Source organism: Alnus glutinosa, chromosome 6, assembly GCF_958979055.1.
Source record: "Alnus glutinosa chromosome 6, dhAlnGlut1.1, whole genome shotgun sequence".
Lineage (NCBI taxonomy): Eukaryota > Viridiplantae > Streptophyta > Magnoliopsida > Fagales > Betulaceae > Alnus > Alnus glutinosa.
The window spans coordinates 23,510,476-23,526,201 of record NC_084891.1 but is presented as its reverse complement, the minus strand read 5'-3'; the positions used below and the strand labels follow the sequence as shown (position 1 = coordinate 23,526,201).

Genomic DNA, 15,726 nt, shown 5'->3' with positions numbered 1-15,726 from the left:
CATGACATGAAAATTAATTTCTTTTCTAGCTATCAAATTCAGACTCCTAAAATCATGTTTTAGAAAGTGAATGAATTTCAATGTCTAGTTCTAGTTTAAAGTTGTGTTTGTGTTTAAGGATTTCAGTATTTATACTTGAAGAATATTGTTATCTTCTTACAGGATCGCTAAAATGAATCCTAATAGTCATCCTGAGAATGAAATGGTAGAAGATGGACATGCTGAGAATGAAATGGTAGAAGATCAAAATGATTTGAAGCAACCAATTGTCCGCCTTTCTTCATTTAATGGTCTGACGGAACCATGTCCTAGTATGGAATTTGATGAATTAGAAGATGCCCATGCATGTTTTAATGCTTACACAAGGCAAATAGGTTTTAGCATTCAAAAAAATCATTCTCGACTATCGAACGATAAGTCATTAATTGTGATAGAATATGTTTGTTCAAGAGAAGGATTTCGTCATAAAAGTTGTCAAAAGAACATCTATACAAATTCAAAGCCTGCCAAAACAAGGATATGATGTAAAGCAATTATGGGTTTCAAGAAAGTGGGGTTAAGATGGACTGTATGTAAGTTCATAAGTGAACATAATCATGAACTCCTTTATCCTAGAAGTACAAGTTTGCTTCGTGGACATAGAGTGGTAACACGTGCCCAAAAATCTTATAAATACTCTCAATGAGTCTGGTGTATCTCCAAGGAAGATAATGTTAGTGTTGAGTAAAGAATCAGGTGGCGACCATAATGTTGGTTGCATTTCTAAAGATGTTGAAAATTATGTGAGCAATAGAAGAAGATTTCGTTTTGAAGAGGGAGATGCACAAAAAATGTACAATTATTTTCTTGAGAGACAATCCCGAAATCCAGGTTTTGTTTACGCAATCCAAGTAGATAAAAATGGATGCATGGGCAATTGTTTTTGGGCAGATGCTAGATCACGAGCTGCATACCAATATTTTGGAGATGTTGTTACTTTTGATGCGACTTACTTGATAAATTGTTGTAAGATGCATTTTGTTCCTTTTACTGAAGTTAACCATCATCACCAATCTGTGATGTTTGGATGTGCTTTGCTTGTAAATGAAACGACTGAATCTTATACATGGTTGTTGAAAACATGGCTTGAGGCAATGCTTGGACTTGCTCCTTCTACAATTATCACAGATGATAACAAAGACATGGGTAAGGCAATTGCAGAGGTACTACCAAATGTCACTGATAGATTGTGTTTGTGGCATATTTTACAAAAAGTTCCAAAACATTTGGCTCATATATATAATAAATATCCATCTTTTCAATGAGATTTTCAGCATTGTATTCATAGCACAATCACAATTGAAGAGTTTGAGACGGAATGGAGTGAAATTGTAGGCAAGTATGACTTGGTAGAGAATGATTGGTTGAAAAAACTCTATATGCGGCTTGAAAAGTGGGTGCCAGCTTACTTGCGAATCACATTTTGTGCTGTCATGTCTACAACTCAACAGAGTGAGAGTATGAATAAGTTTTTTAAAGATTATGTTCTTTCGAGCACAATGGTGAGTGAATTTGTCTATCACTATGAAAAAGCCTTGGATGCACGTTATCTTAAAGATAAACAAAAAGATGTGAAGACAAAAACTTCTAGACCGATTTTAAAAACATGTTAAAGATGGAAGTAGAGGCGGCAAAGGTTTACACAAGAGAGTATTTTTTGATGTTTCAAGAAGAGCTATTTAACAGTCAAAATTACAAATCATCTAAACATTGGGAAGAATGAGGGACGAAGATATATAGAGTGACTCTTCATGGGAGAGAAAGTCCATTTTATGAAGTTTCATTTGAAGTTCTTGAGGAGAAAGCTATTTGTACATGTCATAAGTTTGAATTTGTTGGAATTTTGTGTGCGCACATTCTTCAAACTTTTTTGAAAAAGTCTTTGGTGGACACTATTCCCTAACATTATGTTCTAGAGAGATGGACGATCAATGCCAAGAGTCGCATTATACATGGCATATTTAGTGATGATATACAAGTAGAAACACAAAATTCTTCCACATTGATTAGAAATAGCTTGATGTTGCAATTTTATGAAGTTGTCGAAGTGGGGTGCCAATCAAAAAGAAAATATAAACATCTTGGCATTGGTTTACAAAAGCTTCATCACGAGCTTTTGATAATGGATGATGATAGTAAAAAAGATATAAATGATGGTGATGAAGGAAGTACCAAAGATCTTGTGTTAAACAACCAAGTACTATCAAACCTTACACTCACTTTGCAAGATCCTCTACATGTTCGATGTAAAGGAAAACCCAAATCTTTGAGACAAAAAAATCCAAAAGAAAAGCAAGCAATGAAGAAAATGACATGTACCGTTTGCAAGAAAACAGGGCATATGAGAACCAATTGCCCTTCACATAAGGTATTTTTATACATTTTTTTATTTATTTACAATAATTTAAATTAACATGCATTTTGATTTAATTTGTATTAAAATCTTCTTTTCTATAGGAATATTGTGAATACCAATATGAGGCCAGCTAATTTGAGGTTGATAGATCAACAAAGTTTAGTAAAGGTAAATTTTTATTAGAACATATCCTCTATTAAGGAATTTTTTTTTCCATTACCTAATTTTTATTATTTGTCAATGATTTCCAGTGCTCTTTGCCAACTATGGAATATCCCTCTGCAAATACATTTACCATGTCTCGAGATCCTGTATGTTCATCTACTACAATTGATATTGGTGCAGACAACATCAACACCTATGGAAATACTTGAAGTTGCTAATCGTTGTGTAGTGTGGTGTGGTCTTTTTTGTGAGATTGTAATGCAAAAGATATGGTTGTCTGTAGCTATAAGTGATTGGTTTTTTAGTTATGAACATTTGTTGTAAATGAGTACTACATGTGATTTTTAGTTATGAACATCTATGGTTGTATTCGTCTATGAGAGACGGTTTTTTGCTGTTGATTTTGGTGAATCAGCTTCTGAATTCTTATTGATTTTAGTGGATATCAGCTTGTATAATGGCAAAAAAATGGCACTAGACATGCTGCCCTTTTGTCTTCATAAAACAATGGTTAGAAGATGGAAGAAAATGCAGGGTGGTGGTAGCATATGGAGTTGCTTGGTTTGCTTGCATTTATCCATTGCAGTCAGATATGCATTTTGTTGAAACTTTAGTTGTAACTGTACCCTTGTGTTTACTCTCTCCATTTTTTCCCTCAAAATTTTGTCGATATTTAATGATTATGGATGTTCATTGTTTCATATTGTAATGAAAATGATAAGGTATAAGTCACGATTTTTCAGCCCATAAATGCTAAGGTTATTTGATATTGTAGGCTCTGTTGTTTCATATTGTATACACTGGATGGCCCAATGCTTTACAGGTTGCACATTTGCACAGGGATCCACTGGTACTCAAATAGTACTGAAACTAAATCCCCTCCACCCATATCCAAAGTTATCTCTCCAGGGAGCTCAGAATTTACATTGATTTCAACCAGGACTCTAGCATATCCTAGTCTGATTTGATCCTCCGTAACTGAATGCACAAAGATGGGTTTACCAATAGCACTTGCAATGGCTCAGACATACAAGGGTGCAATGTTCCACTGCCTTTTTCACAAGAAAGAAAGACAATGGCTTATATCAATTAATAGTCAGGACCTGTTTTGTGACCCACACACAGAACCTTCGGTTGACCAACCCACAATCAGTGGCAAAAACTTATACCTGTGTTAACAACAGAGCCTACAATAATAGCACATTGGTTGAGGCATTTCATCAAACACCTTGTGTGCATATTTACATTTTTGTTTCCTTTAGATTACACAAAAATATTTTGTTTCCTTTAGATTATACAACAAATCCTCCCATAATCAGGACTGAAGAATGGATTAATAGAAGAAAAAAAAGAAACACAAAAATCCAACTATCACCAATGGAACCCATCTTCACCATCTTCACCATTTTCACGACCATCAGCATTTTGTGGTGGAACAAGACAGACAGTGAGAGAGGACCTCGACGTTGGCTCTGAGAATCATATGTGAGCCAATTGTGAATGTGGGGAAACTAATCAGAGAGAGACGGAGAGAACACATATAGAGAAAGAGACGGAGTGGCGGCGTGGGCGTGGGCGGGCTTCGTGTGTTTTCTTCAGAAATCCTGGCGTGGCGGCGGCGTTTGGGCCTAGGCAACGTTCATATGTTTTCTTCACCGTCCATTCAATTTCTAGAATGGCAACGTCTGTGTGTGAGTTGAAGAAGATCGGGTGTTTTTATTCTATTTGGGTTTCTTGCTCAATGCTTACGTGTCAACGTCTAATTCGCAGGCAAAATGTTGTTAGTTTCTGTCATAACCCGATAGAAGTTATTTCCTTTATTTGAATAATACTGTAAACATAGACACAAACACAACAATATTTTTTTAAAAAAAAGAAGAAAAATATTAAAAATCAAATAAAATAAAACTTGCTGGAATCTGGTGTGACGCGCGCACCAAAAGATCGGTGCACTTGTAGGCAGGGATCTGGTGTGATGCAGTATACTATAGTCCTGCAAGCTAAAATCTGGTGGGACGCAGCACACTTAAGTAACCATGCATCCTCGTGGAGTAATTTGGTGTAGCGCAAGGATAAATACAGCTGAGGCAAGGATCCAGTCTGACGCAGCTGCAGCAGGATATGGTGTGACGCACGTGGCTCTCACGCGCGGGAAAGAGTGACGGCGAGTGATTGGCGTGGGGCAGCAGAAAACTGGATCTATTGGCAGCGCGTTCAGTATCTTTTGAAGACTATTTTTTTCACATAAACGCCGATCTGAGGCTGGTTGGTCGATTTTGGGGATCAGATTGACGGAAATAGGTAGCGCGTGGGTGCGTGATGGCAATGACAGTAAACAGTGGTGGCACGTGTGGCAGCAGATGGACTCCAAATTTTCGTTACGTGCAAAACAAGCTCAACGAATCATTTGGTGTACTATTATCACAGTTAAAAAAAAAAAAGCGCTCAAAGATACACTGCACGAACAAGAAATTGAGATTTTAAGAAAGGCACAAGAATAACGATAGCTCTTATATACCATGAAGAAAAAGAGAACATAAAATAATTGTGAAAAAAAAACTTCTAAATATACCATGAGGGCTAGTTTGGCAACCCATTATCATTCTTCCTTTATTTCTTTTCACTTTTTTCAAAAATATCAAATCAAAAACATTTGAACTTTTTTACACTTTTTATATCACATCAACTATATTTTATTATTATTCAAGTAAAAAAATTCACTACAAAACAAATTTTTTTCACTTTTCTATAAAACATTTTCAAATTTTATATCACATCAATCATTTCTTATTCTACAACACACAAATATTTCACAACACAATTACTTACCAAACAAGCCCATATTTCTGATATAATTTTTTTTTACAAAGAAATAACCTATTTATAGTTGAATGATGTCAAAGAATAAAAAAAATACCATAATTACAGAATTACACAATACTCATATTTACAATAATATTAAATAGTACCATAATTAGTGAAAGAATATTTTTATAATATACTGAAAATGTTAGGAAAATATCCTACCACAAAGTAACTTATCGTAACAATTTACTCCCAGATTATTTAGTGACTAATAATTTTTGCCAAAAATAGAGGATTCCTCGCCAACTGGCCAAAGAAAAAGAAGAAAAGAAAGATTGTTAGGACTGAGGAAGACAACCTGTCATTCAGTTTGAAGTAATATTGCAGGTGTTCTGACATCGTCTCTGACCCCCTCACAAGTGGTTTCTGGTCCTGGTCCACATACAGCTAATTCCAGGACGAGATATTTCTCTATCACGTATATTGCAATTAATGGGAATTTGATGGGTACACAATTCATGTAGCACAATTATTCTACAATTGAAACATATTAATGATTCGTTTGTTTTGGTGTGAAATAATTTTTGTCGTATAATAGTTTTAGAGAAGTCATTTTTCTGAAAAATATTTTTCGTCAAAAGTATTTTTCGGTGTTTGACGAATACAGAAAATAATAAATATTTTTCATATTTTCATTCAATCATATTAACCTATAAAAATTAATTTTTATTCAAAACATATAAATATTAATATAAAAATCATCGATGACGAGATTCAGTCACTGACCGACAAAATTCTGACCATTTTTACCTGATTCCAGCTAATATAGTCAAAATTCGAGATAAAGGTCGGAATCCGGACAATTTCGTCGGAATCTGGGATAGCCGGTCTGGCCAGATTCCGGCGACATTAACCAGATGTTGTCGGATTCCGATACCGGCAATATTTCGATGGTGGTCGGCTGCTTGAACGTGAAGGTCGACTGTGTCGTTTAAAATAGATCGACCGCGTCTGGCGCCTTCAGAAAATAATTTACGCTTTTAAAAAGAGTAAATTATTTTCCGAAATTTACTAAGCATTTTTGGTCAAACAGAAATCATTTTTCGGTTGACTATTATTTTCGCCCCTACCAAACACTAAAAAATGCAGAGATCATTTTCTAGAAATCATTTTACGCTGAAACAAACGGAGCATAAATAGAATTTATATACATGTGAATCTTTTTAATTGTTTTGAGATTGTGAAATAACGATGTATTTCTCCATTAACAATTTCTCTCCGGTGGGATTATAAGTTTTTTTATTTTTAATTTTTATATTTTTATGACGAGACTAATAATTAATAATATAAAATTATACTATATTTGTATAGATAGTACTGTCAATTTGATTTGACGATACAATGCAGACACAGTTGATTCTGAGAAATTATAAAAATTTTCCTTCCTATTTTTCAGTTATTCCTTAAATTTATCAAATTTGTAAATCTCACAAATTTAATAATAAATTTATAAAAAAAAATGATTGAGATAATTTAGAGATAAATGAATAAGAAATTTATCAAAAAGATGATTGAGATAATTTAGAGAATAGGGTGGTGTATACAATTCCCGTAGAATATTTAGAAAATTTACGATGGCCTTTTCATAATTTTTTAAAATTTAATTCTTAAAATTCATTTTAAAAGTTTTAGCTAGTCACTTCATCTTTAAAGTATCAAACAAAATTTTTTTAAAATATTTCTCTATTTTAAATAAATACTATTTTTTTTAATCATTCATAATAACATTGTCATATAGAAGAGATTTTATTTATTAAAAGAAAAAATTGGAAAGGTTTGTTAAAAGTAATATTAAAAGAATTATAACATTGTCTTTTTAGCTCTTCAAATCTAATGAAAAAATCTGATTGTTAAAGAGTTTTTTATTTGGACATTTTTATAATATTTATTAAAAATGTAGAAAAAAACTAAATATAAATAGTTTATTTCGAGTGATCTTACATAATTGTTTCACAAGAATCAAAACTCACAATTTTAGTAAGTAAATGATAATTCGATGCGATCGGGTAGTAATAGTGTCAGTTCATAAGGTATATTAACAACGGTCAGTAATTCATGAGAGAAAAATATAATTAACTTAAAAAAAAAATAACAAATAATGTGACAAAATAACAAAAAATAATAAGACCATCCCGAAGTAAAGAGCTTATTTTTTTTTTATTCTAGGTGAGGAGTTTGACTAATTTCAGTTATTGAATGAGGAAAGATTAAAAATATCTTGATAATCTAAAGAGATGCCATATTACATTTAAATAGCCAGCCGAGCATGTCGCTACAAAAAAAAAAAATAGCACTTTCACGACTTCTAAACTGCAATGTAGCAACAGACTGTCCACGTACGATGGTAGCTGGGAAGCACGTGGACTTGACTGTTTTTTAGCAGCCTTAAGTGCCCATATTTTTTCAAGGTTAGTGTTGAAATAAGCTTGCTTTTAAATAAGTGATGATTATTATTGTGCATAATGAACAAATTAACTTGCTTGTTGTTTGGTTTGTAACTGTTGGAACTTGGAAGAGTAGCTAGCTAGTTGTCTTTTCGGAAGCTCCTAACCTCCAGTATCCGAGGAATTGAAAGGTGTTCACACAATCACACCTCTTTCTTGCTCTATAAAAGAAAGCCAATTCTATCATGAAGACTATCCACCATCCCCATTTTCAGTTGTGTTGTGTACCTATCTAGTATCTCTAGGGAGGGACAATATGGGTTCCACGGCCATAATACAGAAGCCCCATGCAGTTTGTATCCCCTTCCCAGCTCAAGGCCACATAAACCCCATGCTCAAGATGGCCAAAATCCTCCACTACAGAGGCTTTCATATCACCTTTGTCAACACTGAGTTCAACCGCAAACGCCTCCTCAAATCCCGAGGTCCCAACTCTCTCGACGGCCTCCCTTCCTTCCGATTCGAAACCATTCCCGACGGCCTTCCCGAGTCCGACGTCGAAGCCACCCAAGACATACCATCCCTATGCGACTCTACAAGAAAACTTTGCTTAGCTCCCTTTAGAAACCTTCTTTCGAAACTGAACGACACATCTTCATCCAATGTCCCTCCAGTCACTTGCATAGTTTCCGATGGAGCCATGACCTTCACTCTAGACGCAGCAGCAGAACTAGGCATCCCTGAGGTTCTTTTCTGGACGGCCAGTACATGTGGGTTCATGGCCTTCGTTCAATGTCGCCGTCTCATTGAGATGGGTCTTACACCACTCAAAGGTACTTCCACCAATCAGAACTAGCTAACTTGGTCTTTTTCATTGTTCGTGCCATTTATTTGGGATATTGTGGTTCCAATTTCAGGTGTAAATTTTTCTCATGTCTTAACTTTCGAGTTTCTTTCTTTGTTGTGCAGATTCGAGCTATTTAACGAATGGGTATTTAGATACGGTCATTGATTGGATTCCAGGTTTGAAAGGTATTCGCTTAAGGGATCTTCCGAGCTTCATTAGAACCACAGACCCAAACGATCTTATGCTCGATTTTGCAGTGATTGAAATGGAGAGAGCACAAAAGGCTTCAGCTCTCATCTTCCATACGTTTGATGCCTTGGAGCATGAAGTGTTAGACGCACTTTCATCCATGTTTCCTCCTATTTACTCCATTGGTCCCCTGCAACTTCTCCTCAATCATATCCCGAATAGTGATCATAAATCAATTGGCTCAAACCTATGGAAAGAAGAATCTGGGTGTCTCGAATGGCTAGACAGAAAAGAAGCCAACTCCGTTGTTTACGTGAATTTCGGAAGCATAACGGTCATGACAAGCGACCAATTAATTGAGTTTGCTTGGGGGCTTGCCAATAGCAAACAAACATTCTTTTGGATAATAAGATCTGATCTTGTGGAGGGTGATTCCGCCATTCTTCCACGCGAGTTCAGAGAAGAGACCAAAGAGAGGGGTCTTTTGGGAAATTGGTGTCCTCAAGAACAAGTTCTGAACCATCCATCCATTGGAGGGTTCTTAACGCACAGTGGGTGGAATTCCACGATTGAAAGCGTGTGCGGTGGAGTCCCAATTATCTCTTGGCCGTTCTTCGCCGAGCAACAAACCAATTGCTGGTACTCTTGCAATGAGTTGGGCATAGGCATGGAGATAGGGGGTGCTGTTAAGAGAGGAGAAATAGAGAGCCTTGTGAGAGAGCTGATGATGGGACAGAAGGGTAAACAGTTGAAGAAGAAAGTTGTAGAGTGGAAGAAATTGGCAGAGGAGGCCACCAGTAGGCCTACTGGGTCATCTTACGTTAATATTGACAAAATGATTAATGAAGTTCTTCTAACTACATTGAATATATTAAAGGTTGTTTAGATTTAATAAGTCTATCTCATGAACAGTTCGACAAATTTGTTGTTGAGGGATTTTTCTTTTTCATCTTTCTGTAGGGTTGTCTTTTCAGTTTGTATTATTGCACGCATTTTGTCTCTTTTGTTCTCTTTTCTTAATTTTTTTTATGTTAATATGATACCTTATTTTTAATTAAAAAAAAATTATACCTTGATATTTTTTTTTTCCTGTTCTTATTAAAAAAATACAGAAAGCATAAAAGGACCGAAAAAAAAAAAACAAACTAAAAATGGCTTTAACATTTCTCGTAATAAATCATATTTCTATTCTCATTTTAACGCATCTTAATAATTTGACTGTGTCAATTAATCAGTTGATTAATCGTTATTTGAAAAGAAATCTAACCCTACCATGTTAATAGAATAAGAAATGATTTTTTTACATTTTTCTCATACACGATACACCCTTTTAATAAGTGGCCTTTTCTTTTCTTTTTTTCTTAAATCTGTCACTAAAAATTGGTTGATAAAAAAAAATAAAAATAAATAACACCACTTCAAATAAAGCATGAAAGAGGTATATTAAAGATGTAGAAAAATAATTTCTCACAATAAAAAGAATTTGATTTCTAACATTACTCTTATAAAAAAATATCATGAAGATTCCTAAGAGTTGTAAATTGTCCAAAATGAATGAGATGATTGTCGGATAGGTTTTACATGATGATGAATGAAATAAATGAGAAATGCTATAGCTCGTTCTACTGTTTTTCTGAATGACTTAGATTTAAATTTTTTGCTTAAAAAATTGCATTTCATAAGTTACCTTTTGAGATATATGTTTTTTATTAAATTCATATCATCTAAAAAGACATCAAAAGATCATTAAAAGACATAAAAAAAAAAAAAAACTAAAAGAAACTCTAATATTTCTCGAGATAATATCACTTTTGTCTTAGGTAGAAACTGTCTGATTTAAAAACTTACATGACAAAACGATTCCCTTTTTTTAATAAGAATTAATAGAAGTGTCGGTTTGGAATTAATCGAAATTTTTTTTACCCACGTCTGACTTTTGGCCCAGCTCTTGTCGGAAATGGGATTTTGCTCCCTACTTCGGATCCAAATTCGGTCGAAAAAACGACTCGCCCAGGTGAAATTCGGGTCAGAAGTGAGGGGTGCAGCTTTTTTGCACACCCTTAAGTTACAATTCTTGTTAGTGTAATTGGATTAAATGAACTTGATACTATATCTAAGAATCATGAATAAAACATGTGAATAATGGGCATAAATATCAAGTTCATTTAATCCAATAAAACATGTTATAGACAACCTTATCTCGCAAGTATCACTTCTTTTTAGGGATATGCCACATGTTATGATTAAACTAGAATTATTCTCATTATTTTTTTACTATAATGGCAAATCATACCAAGTAAAAATAATTTGTCAATTATCTATCACATAAAAAGACACCCTCCTTAGGTTGCAGTACAACTTAAGCATTGAGGCAATTAAGGTGCCTATTCACTTTACTATAGACCAAAATCAAAGTCACGACTCACGAGATTCTACTCTAAAATCTCTCTACCCAATAAATACTTTTAAAATGTAGGTTTTTTTTAATACATATACACATACAATTTTTTTTTTTTACATCTCATTTTTAAATTAACTATTTGATACGTAAGAAATACATGTAGATATGTCCTATAGATTTAATAATTAATTTAAAAAAGAAATGTATATGAGATATATAAGAGATCTAAAAAGATTGTTTCTCTTTCTTAAATTCTTATGACATATATATCTCATACACAATTTACATCAGATTTATCTTATTCAAAGAATTCCCAAACAATAAAGAGATTTTGCTATTAGAGTTATTTTATAAAGATATGATACATTTACAACCTTTATATAATTTTTATACAGTTTTAACAATTTTTTTTTGTCAAATTAACTATTGAATCTGTTTTCCTACATGTGTGTCCTACATATCCAATTGTTGATTTTTTTTTTCAAAAAAAAAAAAAATCTTAGAGTTATACATGCCACATGGGTTGTAAAGGTATCAGAGGTTTTTATATTGATCAAGATATGATACGTTTATAACTTCTATATAACTCTAACTTCTTCTTCTTCTTCTTCTTTTCCAAACTAACCATTGAATCTATTTTCCTACAAGTGAGTCCTACATATTCAATGGTTGATTTAAAAGTAGTTGGAGTTGTTCAAGAGTTGTATAGAAGTTGTAAACGTATCATATCTCTTTATTAGCATTTTGCACTATTCAAAAACTCAGAGTTTATCTTATTATATAGAGACATGTTACATATACATCTTTTGTACATCTCTCATACATCTATTTTCTAAATCAAAAATTGGATACGTATGACCCACATGTGGGTTCTTATGGGTCCTACAGATCCAATGTTTAATTTAAAAAAGAGATATATGAGAGATGTACAAAAAATGTAAAAAATAAAAATAAAAATCATTTCTCTTTATTTTTATATATATATAGTGTCAAAAACATTGCAAACTCACTTGCTTAAATGTAGGCTATCGCAAGTAATTAAATTCTTGGTGAGATCAAGGTCAATCCATATAGAATAATAGATACTCCAGTAAAATTTATATTATTGTGCAGAGAAATAAAATGAGTTGATTGTTGTTTTCCACTAAGAAATGGGGCAATTAAGTGATTAAATTAACAAAACTAAATTAATTAAAATAGAGTTAAAAGAGAAATTAATACGAAAAATATTAAGGCTTCAAAGATCCACCTACCATTTTATTACATATTCTTAAGATATATAACTTTAACGCAAATAGGTAGAGAATCTACTATCCTAAGATTGATTGAAGATTTGATTTTAATAATATGCAGCAAGAGACAATGACAAATTCAAATCATAACAAATCAAACAAAGCAAGCATATGATATAAACAAAAATCATAATTAATCAAAATAAACTTTTCAACATTAAATTTTTCTGAAATTTAAAATTATTCACAACATTCACTCGTTAATCCATGAAAGGCTTACAAAATAATATGAGGAACACATGATAGAGAAGCTAAACTTTACGTCTAGCCTAGCCAAAAGATTAGCCACTCATAATCTTTTATCTTCATTTGTCTTGTTCTTCATTCTTTTGTTGAGACAAGGACTTTGTTTTACAAACACCTTTAAAAATACTTCATTCTTTTGTTGGTTTTCACGTGGTAATTGTGTTGAGACAAGGACTTTGTCTTTTTTTGGTTTTCTTTAATTAGTACACCTATAAGCGCTGAATTTTACACATTTAAGCCTCTTAATTTGCATATGTTCATCCTTTAACCTTGTTACAACTTGATCTTTTGTAGTGTTTTACATGCTTTCAGGTTTCCCAAGAGAAGTTCAACAAAACCCATCATTTTGGAACCGTTAAAGATAAATTGGGCATTTTGCTAAGTCATGTTGTCCCTAACAAATAGTGAAAAGGAGCTTCACTAAATTCTCAAAATTACCGTACAGATCAGTTATCTTTGCGGATTAAACTGTATTGATTCAGAAATAACCAGGAGATGAGCCATATATGCTTGGAAAGATACAGATGTCTATTTTATGGAAAATTTTACGACTCGTAAAAATACTTTTTTTAAAAAAATTTATGGCAGTTTTTGTAGACAAAGGTCAAGCTGTGCATGATGTCAACGTGGCAAACTTAACTGAGGTATTAAATTCTGATTTTTTTGGGGATTTGCCCGGCTGGAAAAGGAAGTTGAGTGCCTAAATAACTCTAGGGAAAAATCAGAAAATAAAAAGAGGCACACGTTCAATTGTTAGGGTTTTGTTGAGGGCTCTATAAATACATGTTTAATAGACCTAAAGGGGATACACGTTTTTTCGACTAGATTTTCTTCTAAGGTGGCCGTCTTCACGCATGGGAGCTCTTTTTCTCTGAGGATTCTCATCATAGAGGAGTTGTCGGTTGTTTCTTTTATCTATGGGTTTGTGATGATGATATTTTTCATTAGAATTATGTGTAACTAAATAGTTTGGTTATGGCTGGATTGAAGCCCTAGTCATGTTTTCTTAAGTATTTCGATTTGCTTTGTTATAAATTATTTTTGTGATACTTAATTGATTACTTCCAGATTTTATTTCATTCTTCATATGGCTTATGTGTTATGCTTAATCATCATATACATGTGTTATATAGAGATTGTCATCTAGGTAAATTTAGATAACTGAGTCTTGTACATACATTAAGTGACGAAGGAACCAATTATGGGTTCTTGGGATTAATCAACATGAAAAACTAGAATAGATACCATATTCAAGGTTTTGTGTACATGTTTATTTCCATTTTTTTATGCTTTTTTGAAGTGCAACTTAGTAGATACTATGCTAAATGCTTTGAAAATGAAAAGAGTTAGAGTATACACTCATGCCTAACTTGTTACTTAGGGAAATCGATCAACAACTTAAGGAGTAGATACCATGCCCTTAGGTTGACAAACATTAAGCATCTAAATCTAATTTGTAGCATTGTAAAAGTTGTTTGCCTGAAAGTAGATGATTAGGGGTGAATATCGAAGCCTTAACTTATTTCCTCATTATTTCAAATCTAATTTCAAATCTGTTTTGCGATTTTCTTTCACTAGTGCAATCTTGAGTGTTTATTAAAATCTGTTATTTGTTTTGTTTCATTTAGATAGAAGCTTTAGGAAATTATCTTTAAACACAATTAATCCAATTTTCGTGGGAATGATCTCGTATTTATTAGCTATATTATTTGTTTGATTTTGTGCACTTACGAGTTAAAAGCCTATTATTTAGGTTGATATTATATTTGTATAACAAGTTTTTAGCGTCACCCATTTTAAAGAATGAAATATTCAAAATGCCCCACTCACACTACTTGGATTTCAAACTTGTTTCTTTCCCTAAGCTGCTTTTTGTTGCTATTTTGAAAGACCAATTTTTTCATTCTTTGCTACAAAGTATGCTGGAAAATTCCTAGAAAAGATAATTTATTGCATGCATATCATGCATTAGTGTGTGTGTGTGTGTGTGTGTGTATATATATATATATATATACTTAATGAGTTTTCCAAATTCACCCTTTTTTTCTCATTTTTTTTCAAATGATATTGATGAGAGTATAGAAGGTTAGAGTAAACAAGTAGTCAAAATGGGTTAAAAGAATTTTTTTTAGACAAGTGCTCGGTGGGGTGTGACAGTACTGATTTTGTCCTTGAAGTACCTACGATGCCATGATTCCATATTTGTTGTACGTTGTGGACCGATTTCCTACCATGTTCAAAGAACTATGATGCTTCTAGAGTTGCCTAAGACTATTGTGTCTAATTGTAATTAATGTCAAGTTTATGAAAGAAAAGACCCAACATCCTAGAGAATTCAGGTCTAGGAATAGTTAGGGATCATTTGAACCGACCGGTGGTCGGGAACTAAGTTCTCTCGATAAGTACGGGTTATGGGCCTGATAGGGCAACATGCGGTTAGGTGACCAAATACCAAAAAATTCGGGATTCTGTAATGTCAATCACAACCTCCATGCATTATCAATGTCAGATTACCTTACCAATCATTGTTTAGAATGTACCCGAGCACTATTCATGTCGAGGTTGCTAGGATCCCTTAAAATCCGGAATGACCTTACTTCACAATGGGATCAGGGTCTATAAATAGCGAGTCATTAGGTATTTTTATAACCTTTTTTGAACCTTTGGAGAGCTCTCACTTATTATTAGTCTAACTTAATCATCGGAGGAGGGCCGCTGGAAAAACCGCCGGTGTGTTCTTGTTGTTTTGTAAGTTGCTGAAGTCATATGTTGAAATCGGGATCGTACACGTCATCATACGGGAAACCGTATCAACAGTTTGACACCGTCTGTGGGAACGTTTATCGTTCTTGCAAAACATATTTGTATATCCGAAATGGTGACTGCACGGTCAGAAGCATTGAGAGGCCCGTGGGGCAATTAGGCCGGGAAGAACAAAGAAA

At 33.5% G+C, this 15,726-nt stretch overlaps 1 protein-coding gene across 1 annotated transcript; it reads left to right on the top strand.

The window, feature by feature from the left end:
• The first annotated feature begins 8,072 nt into the window (after positions 1-8,072).
• LOC133871189 (7-deoxyloganetin glucosyltransferase-like) lies at positions 8,073-9,788 on the top strand. Its single transcript, XM_062308580.1, has 2 exons — positions 8,073-8,642; positions 8,779-9,788. Exons 1-2 carry the CDS (start codon positions 8,126-8,128, stop codon positions 9,729-9,731), a joined length of 1,470 nt encoding a protein of 489 aa, XP_062164564.1. The 5' UTR covers positions 8,073-8,125; the 3' UTR covers positions 9,732-9,788.
• The last annotated feature ends 5,938 nt before the right edge of the window (positions 9,789-15,726 follow it).

Bases quoted from the DNA above. Each gene is read 5' to 3' on its own strand.
- LOC133871189 (XM_062308580.1), top strand. From the start codon at position 8,126: ATGGGTTCCACGGCCATAATACAGAAGCCCCATGCAGTTTGTATCCCC. The intron at 8,643-8,778 runs GTACTTCCACCA...TTTGTTGTGCAG, and splicing joins GGGTCTTACACCACTCAAAG to ATTCGAGCTATTTAACGAAT.